The sequence below is a fragment of the Mercenaria mercenaria genome, chromosome 12 (genome assembly GCF_021730395.1).
Source record: "Mercenaria mercenaria strain notata chromosome 12, MADL_Memer_1, whole genome shotgun sequence".
NCBI lineage: Eukaryota > Metazoa > Mollusca > Bivalvia > Venerida > Veneridae > Mercenaria > Mercenaria mercenaria.
In genome coordinates this window covers 69,230,209-69,251,131 of record NC_069372.1, presented here as the reverse complement: position 1 = coordinate 69,251,131, position 20,923 = coordinate 69,230,209, and the positions used below count along the sequence as shown (strand labels likewise).

The 20,923-nt window shown below is 35.9% G+C and overlaps 2 protein-coding genes across 2 annotated transcripts; one reads left to right on the top strand and one right to left on the bottom strand.

Moving 5' to 3' along the window:
- Positions 1–1,127: 1,127 nt before the first annotated feature.
- LOC123533973 (uncharacterized) lies at positions 1,128–10,275 on the top strand. Its single transcript, XM_045315983.2, has 8 exons — positions 1,128–1,273; positions 3,017–3,160; positions 3,533–3,661; positions 3,940–4,279; positions 5,874–5,906; positions 7,379–7,450; positions 7,615–7,683; positions 8,259–10,275. The coding sequence occupies exons 2-8, from the start codon at positions 3,023–3,025 to the stop codon at positions 8,603–8,605; spliced, it is 1,128 nt and encodes a 375-aa protein (XP_045171918.2). The 5' UTR covers positions 1,128–1,273; positions 3,017–3,022; the 3' UTR covers positions 8,606–10,275.
- Positions 10,276–10,588: 313 nt separating this feature from the next.
- On the bottom strand, positions 10,589–20,583 carry LOC123535357 (uncharacterized). The gene is made up of 6 exons (XM_045317988.2): positions 20,226–20,583; positions 19,350–19,557; positions 15,850–15,986; positions 15,288–15,447; positions 14,345–14,487; positions 10,589–11,082 (listed from the first exon to the last, which is right to left on the bottom strand). The coding sequence occupies exons 1-6, from the start codon at positions 20,227–20,229 to the stop codon at positions 10,805–10,807; spliced, it is 930 nt and encodes a 309-aa protein (XP_045173923.2). The 5' UTR covers positions 20,230–20,583; the 3' UTR covers positions 10,589–10,804.
- Positions 20,584–20,923: the final 340 nt, after the last annotated feature.

Sequence of the window (20,923 nt, the reverse complement as noted above, 5' to 3'; positions counted from 1 at the left end):
GGATGATAGAAACTGAACTTTTTGCAGAAATTTTTTTTAAAACTACACAGCTCTTTTAGCACACCATGAGCAAATGGTGATCTTTTGTTATCATTCGTAACTGTCTACCAAGTCTGTTCAAGTTATTTTAGTTATTAGAATAAATGGTATTTTTCCATGTATATACAGAATTGTTAATCCAATTTTGAGGAAAAAAACAATATTCCTTATGTGACCATGTACCAAAACTATTCTGATTTGTCAAAAAAGATCATGGCTACCTGAGGGGCTGGTCTTTTCGTGGAAAATCGTTTAGTCCAAAACAGCCAATTTTTACCCAACACTCTCATGGACTCTTGACCGTTGAAAATCTCTTGAGTCTACACGACTGCTTCCAAAGTCCTAAGTAATTTGGCATGATTACACTACTAAGAATGTTGCTGTTTTAGCCATGAATCTAGAGCTACCATATACATACATACATACATACATACATACATACATACGGTGACTATCTGTGAGGCATTGTAAGCAGAGGCGATGTCCCTATAGTAAGATGGACACGTTTTACTGTCAGTGCAGAAATGAATGCATCCAGCTAGCTATAACGTTCTACCCAGGTGCAAGTCACGTGAGCCACGATATTGTGATAATGTTTGTATAGGTCAATATCTTTCCCCCAAGAGAGGGATTATGACCTATCACGAAAATATCTCAGAATCAGTTTTGACGTTAAAGTATTTGGACTACCCAGGTGCCCGCACGTACCTTAAATAATCCTTGGGTCTTCCTCAACTACCAAGTGCCCTAAAATTGTGCCGGTGCGACACTAAACTCATCTAAGTGAAGCCATGGGTGATTCAAACCAATGAATAGATGCAATGCACGCTGCTGATTAAATAGGGGTGGGGGTGAACTATTATTTATAACAACAGGCGTGAAAAAAGGTTGTCATTTTACGTTTAACAGTCAATATTTTGACATCTTTTTATTTTTACAATCAATGTAAAAACGAAAGTAAAAGGTAAAATAATTTATGTCAGATTTTATATTTAGGAGTACTTTTCATGTAGTTTTTAATATTGACTGAGGATGCCTCTGTACACTTTTCACTTAAAGTATTTAATTAACGCATTATATGTATTTCGTTAAGTCTGAAATGTTACTATATTTACTTTGCAATCCGGAAGTACATTATCTAGGGGGAAATACCCCCTCACTATTTGGATAATTGGAAAAACAGAAATGTAGGACAGTGTGAAATTTAGGTAAATTAAGTCAGCAAAAAGAACAGGTAAACATTATATTATTGATTATTGTCATTTAGGCACTGGTCAAGTATTCAAATATTAGTTAATTATATTGATATATATTTGTTTCACAAAAAAGCGGGCTACTTTCGTTTTGCATTCAATATTATGTATATTTTATATTTTCGACTTCTTTTCAAATTATATGGTCGATTTATTTATTTATTTGTGTTTTACGGCGCACCAACACAGTATAGGTTATATGGCGCCAAAAGGACTACAAATATTGGTTCCACATCTCATTTACATCGAAATAAAACATGAGGTATGGAATCAAAATTTGCATACCTGCTGGAATCACAGAGTAATTCAAATTGTATGGTCAAATATCTGGGGAAAAAATATTATATAAAATTCAGTAACATGTTACAAAATTCAATAACCACAAACGTGTCTATATTTTAAGCAAAACGTGATTTGACCTAATTTATAAATATGATCATGAATTTTCATTCTATGTAATTATAAAACTATGCTAAATTGTGCATACCATATGAAACAGATTGGATCAATACCAAACATTGAGTTTTGATTTAATCTTATTTTATTACTCTTTGATATTAAGTTATTACAATAACAATTCCAACTTACATAATCAAAGGGCAAAAGGGTCGGACAACAAGTTCTGACAACATTAGAGACTGTCCGAACTTCGAGTGTCAATAATTTAAAAACAGGACCAACATAGATCATTTGGGAGTTGACTACATGTAATAAAATTATTATTGATCAAACGATTTTATATTGACAGTTTTATTTATTGACCCTTCTTAATAAAAAGGGTGATATAATTTCAAAGTTAATAATCCAGCCAAAGTTTATAAGTAAACAAATTGATTGGTTATACTCTACCAATGTAGACCTAGACTATTAAGCGATTAGTTTACACTAATACGCCGAACAGACAATGCCGTTTTATTTTTCGTTTCGGGATCGGCTAGGGCTTCACATCAAAACCTCTTGGGTGAAAATGTGTAAATCGACAGGCGTGACCGTATGCCCATTTTCGAACCAAACTTAGGTAACCCAACTAGGGTTTCATTTCATGCATTTTTTTTTTCGTCTCGGTTTTTACCTTTCGGTAAGGTTTCGGCCTTTGTTTGATTTAATATATCAAAAAAATTCTTTCTCTTTTTTTTGTTCCGGCTTCAGTTCTGAATTTTAAACCTTTCAGCAGAAGGAAGTTTATCAAAATATCCACACCCACACCCGCCCTGGATCAACTACATTTTTCACAGCACTTTTCAGTGCAATAACAACAAAAAAGTTAAGACTGGTGATTTGGCAACAAAAATAATAAGAAAACATTTGTATTGAAAATGATTGTACACAAACAATGCCAGAAACAAAGCTTAAAACAAGCAGTACGTGTTTTAAAACTAAATTCCTTGCCTTCCATACCACTGTATTTAGATTAATGTGGTCTTTATAGCGGAAACAAGTTGCGGAGGTGGTGCTGGAGTTATTCATAAAAATCTGTTTACTTTATACTATTTTCCTGGAGAGACTCCCCTCCTTGGTCGTCTTTAACCAAAGTTTGCATAGCGCATCTGCTGAAAGTAAGTAGAGTGCTTGTTGTTGTTGTTTTTGTTACCTTTTCATGTTCCCATTTGTCCAAGATTTTCTGGAGTTACAACGCTCGAACCATCCGCCATGTAATTTCACACGTATCCACCTTTCGTAGGAAATGTTTCGGACCCTGCATTTTTACTCTTTCTATGTGTTAGGTCATAATGTCGTCTGCTCAAGTGCACGTGCTGACCTTCCTATCAAAGACTCACCTTGAGAAAGGTCGTTATGCTGTAAGTGTTGAAGTTACGCAGAAAAAGAAATCCGAAAGTGTGAAAAAGAAAAGAAAATCAGAGGAACAGGTAAGTGAAGTTTATCGTGGAAATAGAGCCCTGTCTTTGTAAAGTACTAAGGTCTCATTTCAGTCAGTTATTTGAATTTTTCATTTCATAAAACTTTGTTTTCAAATGTTTTCACATTACACATTGCTTTAGAAAAATACACTTGATAAAATTAAAGAAACAAACAACAACAGTTTGTTTAAGATCTATTTAGATTCATATATGTTTACAGTATCTTGACACTACTAGAGATCGGCAGCGTCTGTGGTTTGTACTTGTGTCGTTTAAGGAGTATTCAGTTTGATTGCAAACGGAGCAGGCTGTGTATTCCAGAATGTACAATGAGGCAACCGTTCATTGTTACTCTTATTAATACACTAGGATATTTTGTAGGGATACATGGAACTAGAATGTGTGGTTGGTAGCTGTTCTCCAGAATTTGAACTGCCTTTAAAGAATAAGAAGTGTGACATCCAGTTTACAGTTTTCGGTGCTCTAAAACCACAGTCCGAACTAGAAAAGGTAGCTGTCGTCATCTAATCCACAGATTCCTACATTTTTTGCTATGTCTTAAGTAGTTTTTTTTGTAATTCTAAGTACTTCTTATATTTTCAACATTTTCCTGTATGTTTTTGGCATTTTTTTTTATTTTTCCGGAATGTCGACAATACCGCGCTCACTTTGTTCCTAGTAAATGCTTATACGTTCCAGTATATTGATAGATATCCAACATTTCTCCGGCTATTTTTGAGGAAAAGAAAATTGGTGACCTGTTTTTATATTATTCCACAATCAAACAGGGAGAAGACATCATCGAATACAACGAGTCGCTGGGTGAATGCAGACGACTACTCACGCTGGTTCCCACGTACGACGAGGCTGCTGATGGAAATGCCACTATAAAGTTCAAGGTCGATGGTAAAGTGAAACACACAGTCACCATACACGACGTGCCGGCTACCAGGAGTTTAAGCACTAGCACGTCAAGCAGTTCTAGCTCGTTTGTAGATGTTAGGGGTGCGGAAAGGCAAACAAGTGTGAGAAGTAACGCCAGCTCGAGTTTTAGGAGTAATGCAAGCTCGCAGTCTTTTAGCAGTATGGAACAGAGCTTGCCGGGCGCAAACGACACCATAAATGAAGGTGAAATTTTAATCAGCACATTCTTGGCGGGAATTGCATAATGACTTTAAGTTTTACTGATCTCAATGGTTATATAGATACCAAAGATTTTAGAGTAGACGCAGTGGCCAAGGGGTGAGACTCTGAATACAAAACCAGGGGACATGAGCTCGAGCATTTGGTGTCTAATGCTTTACACCTTGCTCACCAAAGAATATGCCTCCGAGGTATGGTTGCCCCACACCCAAACCCAGATAGACCAAATTGAAAGCGTCCAAAGGAGAGCCGCCCGTTGGATCAAGACTGACTACGGCCGTACTTCTAGTGTAACAGATATGATACACTCCCTTAACCTTCGTCGACTGGATTTAAGGTGTATAGATTCTAGGTTATCACTCTTTTATAAGATTCATCATGATCTGGTTGCTATCCCAATCGTAGATTACCTTACCCCAATGACCCGATGTGTCCGCTTTGGCCATTCCCTAAGTTATAGGTTAATTACTGCAACCACTGACTATTACAAGTTTTCTTATTTTCCGAGAACTGTGTACCATTGGAACCAACTCCCCCCCCCCCACCCCCCAGTGTCGCCTACCTCCCTACCCTAGAGCAGTTCAATGCCGCAGTTTGCAGCCTTGAACATGTCTCGCCCTAGTTATCCTGCTAACTGAAGTTTTAACCTTTTTATTTCACCAAAGTTATTTTTTTAGTTTCTTCCACTCTAAATTTTTATCACTATATTCTTTCTCTTTATGATTTTGACGCGCAAAACGTCTACGTCCCCGCAAGGGGTTTGACGGTTACGGAAGATAGATAGATAGAAAGAATCAGTGGCGTTTTCAGTATCTTGTACTATACCCCGAGTATAAGTGGCGTTAGAATTACCAAATTCATACAACATTCAATTAAACACGACCAGAAGTATCCCATGCAGTTAATGTGGCATGCTCATGTTTTAGACACTGGTATAATAATAATAATAATAATAATAATATGTTGTGATTTTTAGAGTGACCAGCATTCCTAGCAAGTAAAAGTTTTGAATTGGCTTTACGTCCCGAAATCTTGTGTGTCAAACTCCTCCCATTTGCTTCAAACTTTCACAGATGAACAAGCTTGATGTGCAGTCACTTTTGCTGTGATTATTTTTACTGCAGTTATGTCCCTTTGACAGTTTTGCTATATAGAATATAGAGAAAAACCTTGCGTGTTCAACTACTCAAACACTATTGAAAGGATATGCCTGAAAAATTCACAGATGAAAAACCTTGATGTGATTACGGACTTTTTTCTGGGACTATTTTTCACAAAATAGGCCGTAGTGAAGAAATTTGGTGTGTGTTAAAATCATACACTTTTTGAAGGAATGGATTCAAAGTTGCTCAGATGCACAACCTTATCTGTATATAATTTCCTTCAAACTTTTAGTCAACATACTTCAGGTGAAGATGGTTTATAACTAAAACCTGGAGGACTGCGCAGTATGTGGGGGCATTCGTGTACTATTGGAACAACTCTAGTTTGTTTGTATATTTAATTTCAAATGCGAATACATACCTTTTTAGCTATTTACTTAATTGCTTCGCTCAGTATGTTTCTTTTTTTGTTTTAGGATCTGCAAGGGAACATTATGCCTCGGCATCTGGTAATTATTTTCAATTTACAACAGCAACAGTGATGCATTTAGATAATAGCGAGTTCTACAACTCGCAGGACCTTGCTACAGATTCATTATGTATATTTCCCGATATTTATATTTACATTAACAATACATTTGCAAATGTTGAAAACCAGAGAAAACACATTTGTAGGGTATAAAATGCACATTTCAATCCCTGTTGAATAAATGACCAAAAATAAAATACATGTAGTAAATATTTGTGGCCGAGTGGTAAAGATCGAATCACTAGCCGCTGTGTGTTCGGAACATCGCTTTGGATATACAGTTCTTTCACGTGGGGAAGATGTCAAGCCGGCTTAGGAAGGCTGGTAATTCTACACAGGCACCCGCACGTGCTTTAAATAATGTCCAGTGGGACATCTCGGGTTTTTCTCCACGATCAAAAGCTTAGAAGCCGCTATTTAATTGTGCCGGTCCGACAAAAACAAAAACAAAGTCTATTCACTGGTAACTACCGGTATTATGAATAAGTAATATATAACATTCAATTCTACACTGACTTTCTTGTAGAAAATCATGAGTGAATTTACTTCTGCAATGGCTTATTGAAACAAGTATAGATGCGCTAATTCAGTTCTTTTGACGTTGCCACATGACTGAAGTAAAAAACGGTATTAATCATAGGCGTAGGAGCAGGGGGGGGGGGGGCCAGCGGGGGCCAGGCCCCCCCCCCCCAAGCTAGAAGAGGGGGGGGGCAACTATAGTTTCCCCCCCCCCCCCCCCCCCCAATATTTTGGAAAAGAGATATAACTTGCAGTCTAATATAACATTTACTTACTTAGTTAGCATCATATAATTCTTTTCAACCTGATTTCTGATTTGCATTTGGCCTTCCCTTGTATTCTGACTTGTCTCTTTCCGTAGTGTGAGTACTGAAATCTGTACGCGCCATGCCTAGGATTGTTTGATTTTATTTTATAAAATATTATATCATTCAGCGCAATCACTACAGTTCCGGTTTGAGCGTCTGCAAAATCTATGTAACTATTAAGCCTGTTTACGCATGTAAACGTTATGTATTTTTTTGTTTTTCATTTTCCATTCTAGGGAAATGATATTTCCACAACTTTATATCACAATTAGACAAATGCAGCAATAATTGATTGTATGTCCAGGGCTTCAACAGAACAATGTAAAAAAATAGCACACTTAATTAGAACAATACATAATATGACTGATTAAGACAGTTCAGTGCCTAGTCGTATGTGTATCATCAGAATAACTCAATGATTGCTAAAACATAGAGGCTTGAGAGGGCCTATGGCCCATTTTGCCCTGTACAAGGCTTTGTCATGAATAATGCACCGGGGGTACCTTGCCGCCCCCCACCCCCCCCCCTCGCTGCCGGTCGAAAAGGTTTGGCCCCCCCAAAGTTAAACTCGCTCCTACGCCCATGTTAATGTAGATGTTTTTATGTTATTTTTATGTTATTTAAGGTGAAGGCCATTGGAAGGACGATAATCCGGAAGCAGTACCCATGCCACCAAGGTCACTCGATCAAAGAATTGGTAAATTCATATAGAAGTAACTTTTATTCTTACCTTTAAAACTGTATAAAGCTTTTCTTCATTACTTTGAAATACTAGTGCTTCTTTGTATAAACTAGGAAATGCCTAAATGAAGACAACACATATAGGTCTATGTGTTTCACTTATTTTAATATATTTTACAGGTGACATAGCGATTAGGGATCGTGGACCGGATGTAGTTCCTGCGAACGACCCTGACCCCAATGAAACAGGTAATTTAATATCGCTCTTTATAAATTTTACATGGAAATATGGCCTGTGGATGGTTGGTAGTTCTTCACAAATACAAACGTGTGCGCGAAGAACCGACGGGTTTTCATCCTCGAGTTAAGCCGGTAAATCGTCAGACGGTTTTCTGTCGGTAATGTACAAAATTATAAAAAATGTGTTTGCCTTTCAGCTTTATCTACAGACTTCCATAATGCAAAGAAGAAGTGACATTTCTCTGAATGAACATTTTATATACATAAACTATTTGCGTGGTGCGGAGAAAGAAGGGTTACTTTTTTGACTACGGACCTGCAAGTCATTCATTAAGTGTTTTATTACATGACATCAGAAATGAATTTTTACATTTTTAGTATTAAATTTTTCACGTATCAGCCCAGTAAAATGTGTTGAATATAGCCTGGTCATATAGCACAAACTATGGACCGGTGATTTATATAAGGTGTCACGTAATATATCATAAGTTTGTATAAATCTGTCGGCTGTCATAATTATAACTCGAGTGTTTCCTCAGCTAAGAGTCTATTTAATAATACGTTATTTTATTTTTTGTTAACAGCATACGACAAGTTGCTATGCAACGAGTCATTGAGTACATTATCCTGGGCTCTATCCCCGGCCGATGCAAACAGATTACTTATCGGACTGGGCGTTCCCAATCAGGTTCATGCACATAACCAGAAGAATCACGCTGGGGACGTCGTGTCAGGGAACTACGAATCATTCCGTTACTGGAGAAGTCAGAAAAAGTCCAGACGACAGCAACACGAAGCCAGTAATCAGCAAATGTATGAGGATCTAATTTTGGAACTTGATGACATTGGCAGAAAAGACCTTAAAATTGTTGTGAAAAGAGCACTCGAGGAGAACAAAAAACTGGAAAAGAATGATTTCAAACATCTTTGATGTGTTAATTCTTCCTGACTGACCTGCTGACGAGCGGCGACTACTGAATTAGCGTTGTACGTCTTAAAAGTCTTATTTCTCAGATATTGTTGCCGCATTTTTATTGTGGATATGTATTTACTGCAATGCTTGAATAGTTTGTTCACGTTCTTTTCAGGTATTATTTTATTATATCTACATAAATTCTGTCAAAAATACGGCGTGTATTTCACAAGTAAATATGAAAAGGAAGAAAAAAATCCGTATTGTACCTTTTGTATTGTATGTTGCCGGACTACTTTCGTTTGATATGCATGACGTGACACAGTACATAAAACTTCACATAGTAACAAAACAACAAACAAAATGGTGGAGGTACATAATAAAAGGATCATTATAACAGTAGCTTGATCTAGGATTTTGAATTCGGCTCTCGTGGATTTTGCAAGGTCGGATCACACTCGGCGCTTGCGCGTCTCATGAGGTCCGATCTGGCAAGAATACAGCATCCCCTATTGTGCTACTGTTTTAATAACCCTATTATTATCCACAATACTAGGCAACGGCTTATTTTTCTATTGTTTCTATATATTCTATAGTTTCTAACTATTCTATTACTTGACAATATCATATTAACTCGCCTATGAATTAACTTTTTTATATGTCTGAAACCAAGTTCAAATCTTTTAGTATGAAAATAATAGCTTACGACCATTATTTATTTGTTTTAGTCGAGGCTTTTTTGGGACGGCATGAAATTTAAATTAACATGCAGAAATGCAAAATTACTACATATAATTAATGAAAAAAAAATGCAAATGCTTTACATATCTACGCTCCGGTGGTAAAGTAACAAAACATTAACTGTAAAGATTTATTAAACACGAATTTTTAGTTCGATGGTGTCATTAGAATCGTGGTCATTTACCATACACATTATTTTATAGACAATGTCAGGTCAAAATAATTCTAAGTTTTGTTTTCACCATTTGTTCATGTGTACAACAACGCCTAACCCTTTGGGTATACTGCGTTGGTGGTCATCCAGATTTATGACTTTTTCATGTGAGAAAAATATTATTTTCACGCCCAACGCTCTGTTAGTATAAAAATTGTATTCCACAGAGTATATGATATGAGCCGTGCCATGGGAAAACCAACATAGTGCCATTGCGACCAGCATGGATCCAGACCAGCCTGCACATCCGCGCAGTCTGGTCAGGATCCATGCTGTTCGCTTTCAAAGCCTATTGGAATTAGAGAAACTGTTAGCGAACAGCATGGATCCTGACGGTCTGATTCCATGCTGGTCGCAAACGCACTATGTTGGTTATCTCATGGCGCGGCTCATATGTACATTTATGAATATGAAATTTATTATGTACTCTAGCTTTAATATACATTTATGCTTGTAACATTTTCAAACTAACTAGTTACAAAGTAAGCACACAAAGAAATACAGTTTTCATCAAGAAAATAAACATTTACATCATTCGGTGATATATTACCCATGTACTTGCTGGAGATATGTGTATCTGAGATTATCTTAGAACTTATACAGCACTTCCTTATATAAAGACCATAAATCAAAAAGATGTTCTTTGTAAGAACAAATTGGGATTTATATATTGTATTGTTTTCTTTATGTATGTAAAAAGATATTTGTACATGTATAATAAAATATAATCATATTTTATCTTTATTAAATTAGATTAAAATATATATACTTATTTACAAAAAAACCACAATAGTATTTTTTCTCAAACGCAAATGGTAAGCAGTGCAAACAAACTCGTCTTGGAGTTTTGGACAATAATACGATTAAGTACTTACTCTATTTCCCGAACCAAACACACAGATTCTCACCAATACAGAGCAGCCATCTACCCTCAGTGAGCAGAAAACTGGCATTTTGTGGTTACAGTTACTTAAACTGAAACTCAAGACGTTCACCGAGCTGTACCAACGTCATTGTGATAGATACAAAGCATGTAATAACTATGTTACCAATTTACAATAAAGTACATCTGTTAAACAAAAGCGAACCTTTCGTTATTTACGTGAGATACTTGACAGCGTCACATTCTTTCGAAAACGGTACAATTTCTTACATTTATACAACTATATATACACATAGCACCTCTCATGTTAGAATGCGTGAACACTTTCATTTGTTACATCCCTGCTTTATGTATAAAGTTACTGCGGATATCCCATTATCTAAGACAGTCTAATCAAAGTGAGACAAGACGCTACAAGGGCCACAGTGGAAAGTAAGTCTACAGTCCGTGACGGGGAACCATTGTCAGGATAAGAAATCTTATTTGTAGACTCCGTAACCGTTGAAGAAGAGATTCCGGACGCCACGGTTGGTTTTCTTGTTTCCATGCTAGCCATCCCTGTTCCTAGGATAGACATTTCTGAAAGCAGATTTTCTGGAGCACTAGCCACTGGTTGTGGTACCCGTGCTGTTGAAGATTTCCCGGCAACAAGGGGAGCTAAAATAGAAACATGGTGAAATGAACAAAATGGACCGGTCACAGGATCAGTTCTTTTCTTTCAAAGTATCACCGGTGCAGTTTGGCACGGAAATGTTTTCTGAAAGCCACGTGATCAGCCAAATTTCCCGCGCATTTCCATCTAGTTATTGATTTCATCTCGGCGGTGAATCGCGTTATTTCAATGCAACCATGTGAAGTGGACTAAAATCCTACGTCCGTTTCACTTTCTTACATATCATGCATATGGTGCACTCAAACGGTTTAGACTTTGCGTTTGCAACAACTTGAAAAGCCGCCGTATTGTAGTTAGCATATTACAAGTGAATTGGAATCGCATTTTTGAAAGCTGACAGAAGGCATGCGAACAAAAATCCTGGAGGTGCATTTAAGAAATATAAATGTGAAGCTTTGTTGGACATAAGACACGATTTAAAACTAGTTCTAAAGACTTTTGTTCCAAAGGACGTGCCCTTGTTATAATAGAGTAATTAGTGTACGGTTTCATCGACTCTTTTTCAGTTTGGACCTACATTGACGATGTTAATGAATCAGGATGATGGAAACTGTTTGTAAATTATGTTGTTATATGTCATATATTACTACATACACCCGTGTCATAAAAACCATTAAATATCGCATCATTTTGAGTTTTTCAGTCGTACAAGTCGAAGGGCATGGTGATATAACATCATTACAGTCAATGCTTAACCGTTAAAACAATGTCATTAAGGTCGACTTTAATATCACATAAATGTACAGATACTGTGTTGGATGTCGAACAACTTTAGCAGGCACGCAGTGAAACGGCAAGAAAAACATGTAGTTTCAAAACCCAGAGTGTAAAAAGTAAAGCTTCTGTAAAACTGAAAATATAAGTTCATTCTGACCAGCTTCAGAGCCTTTCATTTACCAAATGTCTTGTGACATATATAGTAACGTTAATTGTATATTTAGTGTATATACCTCATTAATCTGTCCGTATCTTAATTATCAACATATCTAACGTACTTGACGATATGTACGACCATATAGTATGGTAACCTGGTTTCTATGAACGAAAATGTGTCCATATCACATGGCCACGCTATGTGACTGTAAGACGCAGAAGTGTGAGAAACTTTTACAACTGATTTTAAGAACTCATTAAAGGTGACTGTATATATCTATTTCATCTTTAAATAAATATTACATTGTCTTGTTGTGATGAAAGTTTGTACCTCCTTCTACGCATATGAAAGTTACAGACCAGACAAGAAAAATGACATAAAATCCCTGACCGCAAACTTTGGCATTGAACTTTAAGACTGGGTCCAAATCTTGCAACTGACACATTGTCTTCTGATGGTGGATGTTTGAACTAAGTTATTTGAGTACAAAATTACAAAGATTATAGACGAAACAAGAAAAGAAATGGATTTAATTCTTTGACCTCCAAGACTTTTGAGCTAGGTTTCTATGTCTAACACGCGACACATCATCTTTTGTGCCAAGTTATATGAAAATTTATATATTCATACAAATGTTACAGATGTAAAATATAATCCATTTATACAAAAATGTGTAGGTGTATATTTAATTTTACTTCTGCGTGTGAGGCTAATAGATGCAACGTGTCGTATCGTCTGCTAAGATTTTTGAATATACACAAGTGCATAAAAAATAACCGAGATCGTGTGACATTGACCTTTGTGGTACATATGGTATGGTCTTGAACGCGACATTTCGTCTTGTTATGGTAAATGTTTGAATATCAATGCATGCATAAGAAGTTACAGATATTTGTACCAAACTATTTCAAAATCCGACGATATACAACAAAGTTATCGGCTGGACACGATTTTGTGCACATTTTGTAACGGTTGGGGCATAAAAATGCAGTAATAATGTTACATTGTTTGCAAAAAGCAACTTATTTGGGTTTTTTGAATTATCAGTTTAAAAATATAGTGTAGCTCGTTCCGTATTAAATATCCGATTAAAAACGAGGCTTTCTTCCAGTTATAATCCTATCAAAATTTGATGTGGAAAACTTTTGACATTAAACTGCTTATATCGAATAGCTACATCATATTTTAGTCATATGACCAACTTAAATGCTATTATCACATGATCGACGTCCTGGGAGTGAAATAAATCCATTACATAAATTTGGAGGACAGCAACGCTCGACTACATGTATTCAGCAGCCTTGTGAACTGAATGAATATAAAAGTCGAAAAAGGGGCATAATTTTGTAAAAATGCCAAACAGGGTTATGGTACATGTATAATGCATATCAGCTCAGATCGTGACGGTGAACAAGTGTGTGAAGTTTCAATCCGTTCCTGTCAATGAGTACTGAGATACTAGTTTACATACAAAACATTAACCAAAAGTTTCTAAGTCGAAAAAGGGACATAATTTTGTAACAAGAGCACCGCAATGTGGAGCAGGTTTGACTTTTGACCTCTAAGTGTGGCTTTAACCTTGAAGCGAGCCATTCGAAACATGTGCTCTGCATGTCGTCTTGATGTGGTGAACATTTGTGTAAAGTTTCTTCGAAATCCTTTAAGGGGTTCAAGAGTTACAGAGCGGACACGAAACAAAGTCATATGACCTTTGGCCTAAGTGTAACCTTGACCTTGAAGCGAGTCATCCAAAACATGCGCTCTGCACGTCGTCTCGATGTGGTGAACATTTGTATTAAGTTTCTTCGAAAGAGATTCAAGAGTTACTCAGAGACGGACACCGGCGTCATAACATAATACATCCCTTCGGGTGTATAAAAAGCAAAATAAAGGTATGGAACCTGTGCAATGTAAGTCAATTTATCACAGCGAATAAGTGTGTGAAGTTTTAATCCATTCCCACAAGTGGTTACTGAGATACCAGCTGACATACAAAAATTTAACCAAATCGGAACGTTAGCTCTACCCATTCTTTGAATAGTCGAACTAAAACGAAAGAAATTTTGATGTTTCAGCGGGAAAAGCTTACATATGATAAAAAGAATATTACATTTGTGCCTTTCCAAATTCAATTTATTTAACTTGATATATTGCTCGGCAGAGCCTCGCATTTTACAACTCGTTTAATAAAGTCGATATAAAAAGACACTCGTGTAATAACATCTACGTATAAATTCTATAATGTTTATTTCGTCTGAATGTTTGATCTGAGTGCGATGTCATAAAGTAATTTAATGTTTTTATACCGGGTATTTTCAAGGGTTGAATTACGGTTAGGAGATGCTGTATACAAAGCAAAATCAAAGACTCACATATTGAGGTTGTTTGTGGAATCCCGGCAATATCTCGGCATTTTCCTGACAACATTATGTAAAAGTCGTACATCAACTTTCTTTTAGGTTCCGAACAACTCTTCAGCTCCTTATGGAAACAGCCGGCTGTAGCCACCGAAATGCTGGAAAGAAAATGTGATAAATGACACGAGTCTTGTCGTGAAACCCGAGAAGCCTGAAGTCCAAATGTTTGCATTATTATTCATCAAAGGTTCCAAGTGCCACTTACATCTGTAGGTCTTAGTAAGGCTATAAATCTGGTTAGTCCGTCTAAACGCTTGACTGAGGCCCGATAGGGGTAACTGAATTTAGGACGTGAGGGGCATTGTAATTCGTATCGCCAGTTTGCTTGGATGCGTTCATTGATTTAAAAGGTATTTTTTATAGATTTTATTAGCTCTTTACGCGCTCTGTGGGCTGTTTACAGTCTCCCTCGTGCTTGGACTCAATGGTGCCATATTCTGTTGTCCTTTAAGCTCATGTGAGTCAATTCAATGTTGTATAATCGAGTTCCGTGTAAGCCGGTGGCAAGTGCTATTATTTTACTTGGTAGAAGTCTATGAAGTAGGTCACAAAAAGCGGTTTGCAAATAGAAAATATGGCTATTCAAGCACCTGGTGACTCTTTTTATTTACTGATCATTGTTTAGAACAGACATAGAATGTTTATTCAAATTACTGAAATTGATGTCGGACGAGAATAACGAGATGACCATAGATGCCTTTTCGGGAATTAAGTTCAGCACGGTTGGTCGTTTAAAGGTAATACAACCGACTTTGTGCTGGCCATGCAGCTTAATTTTAATGGGTTCCTCGCATGAAGATGTTTTACGTTTATTGAAAGTCAAATGATGAGTTTATTTTCCAGCCAATGTTATTGTAGTTATTTTAAGATATGTTAGGTGTCTTTAGAAGTATCTTACATGCATGCGTAAATAGCGGCCATTTTCTTCTTTTGCACCGTTAGAGGTTGACGAGGCAAAAAGTGTCCATAGAAATGATCTGTAGCCGACTTTGTGGTCCACTGCATACATTGGCCAACCGCTGACATATCTTTATCAACGCAAGTCAGGTTTGAGATATCTGAAAACCGAATTTTACAGAATAATAAAACATATACTGGCAAACTGAATTTCGTGTGTGTGTGTGTGTGTGTGTGTGTGGAGGGGGGGGGGGGGGGGTGCAACCACGCAATAGAAGTGGAGACCAGTCGCAGCTTGCGACACTGTCAATGGTCAATACACTTCGGAAGAAGAGGGTGTATTTGCACACTGGTGACAAATAATTACTGTCCACGATGTCATCGGTTGCTCTAATTTCAAATTCCCATACCCATTTAATATTTTTAATGTTTATTAAACATGTAGAAATGATGCACATGGCTAATTTCCATTTTAAAGACATATCATATATGCATAAAAGTTTATTCTTTTTCAGCAATTCCTTAACGCAGAAATCTTTTTAACCCAAGAAAAACGTTCTTACATGGAAATCTCTGGCACAGACTGTTTGACATTTTCGATGCCATTGTTTGGTTATAGATGAGTTTCAGGTACCAGTCACTGGCGCTGTTTGCTGTTGGCAATGTTCTTCCGAGACACGGGAGCACGCCCTCGTACACACTGTAATCAATTATAGAATGTGTTTACTACAATGTACAGCAAAAAAGGAAAATGTATCGTTACATAATTCTCTAGCAAAGCTCTTTAAAATGCTTCAGTTTTCATATTTAATATTCTTTCCAACATACCGGTATCCATTTCATGTATAAGCGGATTATTTTAATCGCAATACATATTCAGCAATGTATATTCAGCAATGCATATTCAGAGCCAAAAAAAAAATGTCGATGTTACATGAAAACAAGCATTTATCGAGCAAACCATCGTGATTCTAAAAAAAGTGCATATGGTGATTTGGTCTTTGATACCAACAGACATACAGATATCGCAAATGAAAACACGCTTAACACTGTATATGGGCATGCATTTATATGATGAATTAATAAATAAACAAGCATTTAAAAATAATTAAATTTTGGCTTGAACTAAAAAGTATTGTTCATGTTATGCATCTTTGACAAAACACTTGATTTCACTGTGGTATTCAGCTGTAATGGAATTAAATCAAATCTTGTCTCGGTCATTCTTGATACACTTTTGTTATGAAGGCTATGTAAAATATACCAGACCTTTATTGTCAATAATTGTCACCCAGCCGTCGTATCTAAAATATTACATCTAAAATGATGTTGATTTAAGACTGTGGACCACAGAGCACGTCGAGATTAATTTCTAAGTGACGTGTAATGGGTCGAGGCTAATTAGCGAGTAATTAAAGCAACATTACAGATGACAAGGGCATACTGGGAGACACTTCGTGATTGCCTCAGAGATTCGCAAGTACAACAAGTTGCCATGTTACTGCTTTTTGCTCACTTTATATCAAACAGTTTTATCACAAATGATTTTTTTTTCCTTTTTGCTTGTCATAATTTGATGTTATGTTTTGTCCTTTGTTCATTAAATTGACTATTTTTCAAGGTACAAATATAATCATATCGGCTGAATTAAGCAGAAGCAAATTTCTCGAAATAGTTTTAGAAAGTCTAAGATGAAACCCATACCAGATTTTTTCACGTATCATTATAATGAGAAAAGATTGAGAAGTTGTTGAGGCTTTTTGTACCTTTCCTTTAAACGACAACAAATTTCTCCAGAAAGCTAAAACAACACTTGTAGAACAGACGAGAAGAGTCATATTTTCAGGTTCTCAAAAGCCTCCGAACGGTGACCTCAGTCTTTTTATTTTTATGTATACAATTGCATTCATTTGATACAATAATTGTACCATTTAACTGCATGTCAGTGAGGTCTGGGATGTTGAAAATATCAAAATTAATGAACAATTCTAACTGAACTGTCATGAATTTGTTTTGAACTTGAAAACGTCAACACCAAATTGCATGGTGTGAGGAGTATTTGGATATGTTGCCTTATAATTTAGCTAAAGTGCATTATTTCCTTTTCAAATTTAGAGCTTTGAACGATAATTTACCACAGAAAACGTGTACACTTACTGACTCAGTAAAAGACATTAGCACGTGAACTTCATTACATGTTTGAATGGGACTATTTAAGGGACAATGGAAAAACGTTCACAGTAAGGCATTTTTTATAATGGAACGCCGGTGTGCCATGCTAATTGCCAAATGCCAAATATTTAATGCTAAATGCCAATTACTAATGCTAAATGAAAAAATATTTTTTATGCTCCATGTCAATTACGTTATACTAAATGTCAAATACTTAATGTTAACTGCCACCTACAAATGATATATGCTATTTATTTAATGCTAAGTGTCGAAATTTAATGCTAAAGTTTGAAAGCTAATGCTAATTGCCGAATGATGAACGCTAAACGTCAAATTCCATCACTTTATGAGTTAGTGATCTGTATCTTTTAAACTAATACATGTAACTTTAAAAGGGGAAATGTGGTTGCCACTTTTTTTTGTAATGAACATAAAATGTATTATTTTCTTGTTAAAATTGTTTTCTCGTGTATTTGTCACAGGTTTGACAATATGATTAACATTATAGAAAGTACTATAAAATACACTGTTTTGTTTATCTCCTTTTATGCCCATGACTATATAGTTTCATGTGTAATTTTTCTAACTTTCAATTATGTGTAGTTTCTGGACAGCAGCAGTATCTGTTTTTTAACATAACATAATATTAAAAGCCTTATGGAACTTCAATTATAATACATAATGTTTTACCAGTTCTATTAGACTTGAGTAATATGCTCTACACACAATGTCGATACGTTATTTGTTATTACCGGCGACTATATTTGATACGCTTTTGGATTTTGCAGCTGGTAGGAGAAGTTATTAAAATGTGACAATGAAAAAATGATATTTTAAATATAAAAGAAAAATAAGGCAGTTAATGAAAGGCTTACATAAAGGAATTAGGAGCTGAAAATTGCATAAGATTTTTATTATTTCAAAAGATAGCTTTTTAGGAAAATAGGAAAAATGTATATAGAACTTATCCCTATACTCCGTATCAATAGCCCTATCACGTGATCTGAAACAGGTAAACATTCTCACTACACTGCAGAGAGAATGCCTTTACAATGGGTTTACAACCATGTCAGATTAATAACCACAGTTAATCTATTTCTTATCACTTGCTAATAAATAAACAATTAGACCCTCAACCTACACAGAATCCTAATTTAAACCCAGTTTTTACATTCTACAGATAATTTCAGAAATGGCCTCTAGAAGTTCTTTGAATTGGAGTAAAAATAAAATGGAATTCTAAATTATTGCTATTACATAAAAGAATGAGGAAATAAAACAGGGTTATTTATTCAAGATAATACAAGTTAATCTTTGCAATGTGTACATGTGGTATGTATATAAACACACTGGCTGGGAAACTCTTTTGGATCACATGATAAATTTTGTCGATATGGAGTATATGTATATCATTAAATTTCGTGATTTTTTTTACCTTACTGTAAATTCAGTTTTCCGGCGATTAGATGCTCTGCATCAAAATTTTACTTGTTGTAACACTGCTGTTGTACAGAGATTCTGCGTTCTAACCATGAGATGATGTGAAATAAATTTAATTGTATCAGACAGATGAACATCGACATTTGTAGAGCTATATGCCTGGAGCTGGGGCAATTTAGAACACACAAATGAGCATCCCTAGATAAATCAGCACATGGGGAAATCATTGTATGTGGTAAAGTATATTAATCTTCATTCCCATTATCTGACTCACTAAGTACCTTGTTTCGCAACATGGTGAGGTGCTGGAACCCGTCACTAGCACAGACATTTAAAGATGTGTCGAGCATTTTGACGCTACACTTGTTTATACCAGCGAGAACGGCTATCATGAATGGCAGAATCGCCTTACTGATCAGCTAAAGTGGTACGTATTTAAAACATTACTCACGTGCACCATTTATACACTGGTTCTGCGTGCTTTCCGCTTCTAGAAATATTCAGCTGTTTGGCAACAGCTTGTCTCTGGCACATGTCGAGAGCGAGATTTGGGACGGCAGGCGAGGTTCCCGGCATAAAACCGGGGAGTCTTTTCTGCCCAAGCGACAGTGCATGGCAGTAGCATAGTAACACTGGTACCAGCAAGGCACTGTTTGGTACTGAAAAGAAATCGTCACATTTAAAGATGTTCATGCATCATAGGTAGCAATGCAAGTCTAGAAGTATATGTGCGCCCGGAACAAAATCAGAAAAGCCTCAGTCAATATGTGAAATATAAATGCTCAGTGTTTGTTTGATACGTATGTAACCATTTTGTAGACGCCCCGCATGCTGTACAGATACAAGACGTTGTAAGAACATTGAAAACAGAATCTATAGCGATGCAGATATGCCGCGCGCATTACATTGGAATTTAATAAATCTATGTAAGAATATCCACGAGCATAATATCCAGATGTAGTACTTGTTGTGAAAGTGATGAAAATTATGTAATAAATTACATTTTATTTATACTTCTTTCGATTTTAAAATAATACATGAAATGCAATCCATCTGTTCAGAAAACACTGATCCACTGATTTTTTTAAACAACGGTCCAAATCCCTCTGATGTGAGCGTAAGTTAAAGCTCAAACTTCTACATTCTGCAGTTTTATTCTAATCTGTTAGCAATACCTTAATTAATAAATAAAGTATATTTTCTTAAATAGAAAAAAGGGGTACAACGGCGAAACTTAGAGAGAAAAATTGGATTAACACGACGATTCAACAACAACAAAAAATAAATATTTGTTTTCCTTTTAAGAGAAAAGTCTTAAGGTACCTACTCATTGTAACGGCGCCTGAGTTGTTAGTATTTAAAAACGATTTCAAATTCTTTTGTAACCGTAAAATCTAATATATATATTCCTCTGTTGTAATTTAAAGTAATTTCCTAAAATATTGATCTTAAATATTTAGAATACGAAAGTACCACTGTCTCCTACTAAAATACAACATGAAAACAGTGAAGACTTGTTATTTTAGGAGAACAGTAACAATACAAGTTGCGCTGCCTTGCAGCATTTTTGACAAGCCTGTGCTCTCTGACGTAGAAAAATGGCCTCTCGAGTTTACTGGATTGACAAATTAGGATGTCAGGGGATGAACTTTGCCACGAGAGGTTACACTGTCATATATAAGCTACATATCAAAATACCATATACACCGAAGCATCAAACGAACAAAATACGGATGAGTTGTCATGTAACATTATAATAAACTTCTTCAAAGAAATAACCTTTTTTTTTTCGGATTTTGCTTAATTAACTGACTGTACTTCGCTAAGTATATTGTCTTTTTATTTAGAAATTTATTCCTTTAGTCTAGAAATAAGTAGATACAACATAAAAAAATCCTCTCAGGGGTTTGTATAGACTAGCCACGAGACTGATAATAAATATATTTCTACATTTTTCCTTTTTTGACCAATTTAATTCATAGAGACAAAAGCCAGTCTATTTTAGAGGTTTCCACAGAGGAATGA

Excerpts from the sequence above, each read along its gene's own strand:
- LOC123533973 (XM_045315983.2), top strand. The coding sequence starts at position 3,023 with ATGTCGTCTGCTCAAGTGCACGTGCTGACCTTCCTATCAAAGACTCAC. Across the intron at positions 3,161-3,532 it reads AAAGAAAATCAGAGGAACAG|GGATACATGGAACTAGAATG; the intron begins GTAAGTGAAGTT and ends GATATTTTGTAG. Across the intron at positions 5,907-7,378 it reads ACATTATGCCTCGGCATCTG|GTGAAGGCCATTGGAAGGAC; the intron begins GTAATTATTTTC and ends ATGTTATTTAAG.
- LOC123535357 (XM_045317988.2), bottom strand. Across the intron at positions 15,448-15,849 it reads TCTGTGCCAGAGATTTCCAT|ATATCTCAAACCTGACTTGC; the intron begins GTAAGAACGTTT and ends TTCGGTTTTCAG. Across the intron at positions 11,083-14,344 it reads TCCACAAACAACCTCAATAT|CTCCCCTTGTTGCCGGGAAA; the intron begins GTGAGTCTTTGA and ends TTTCTATTTTAG.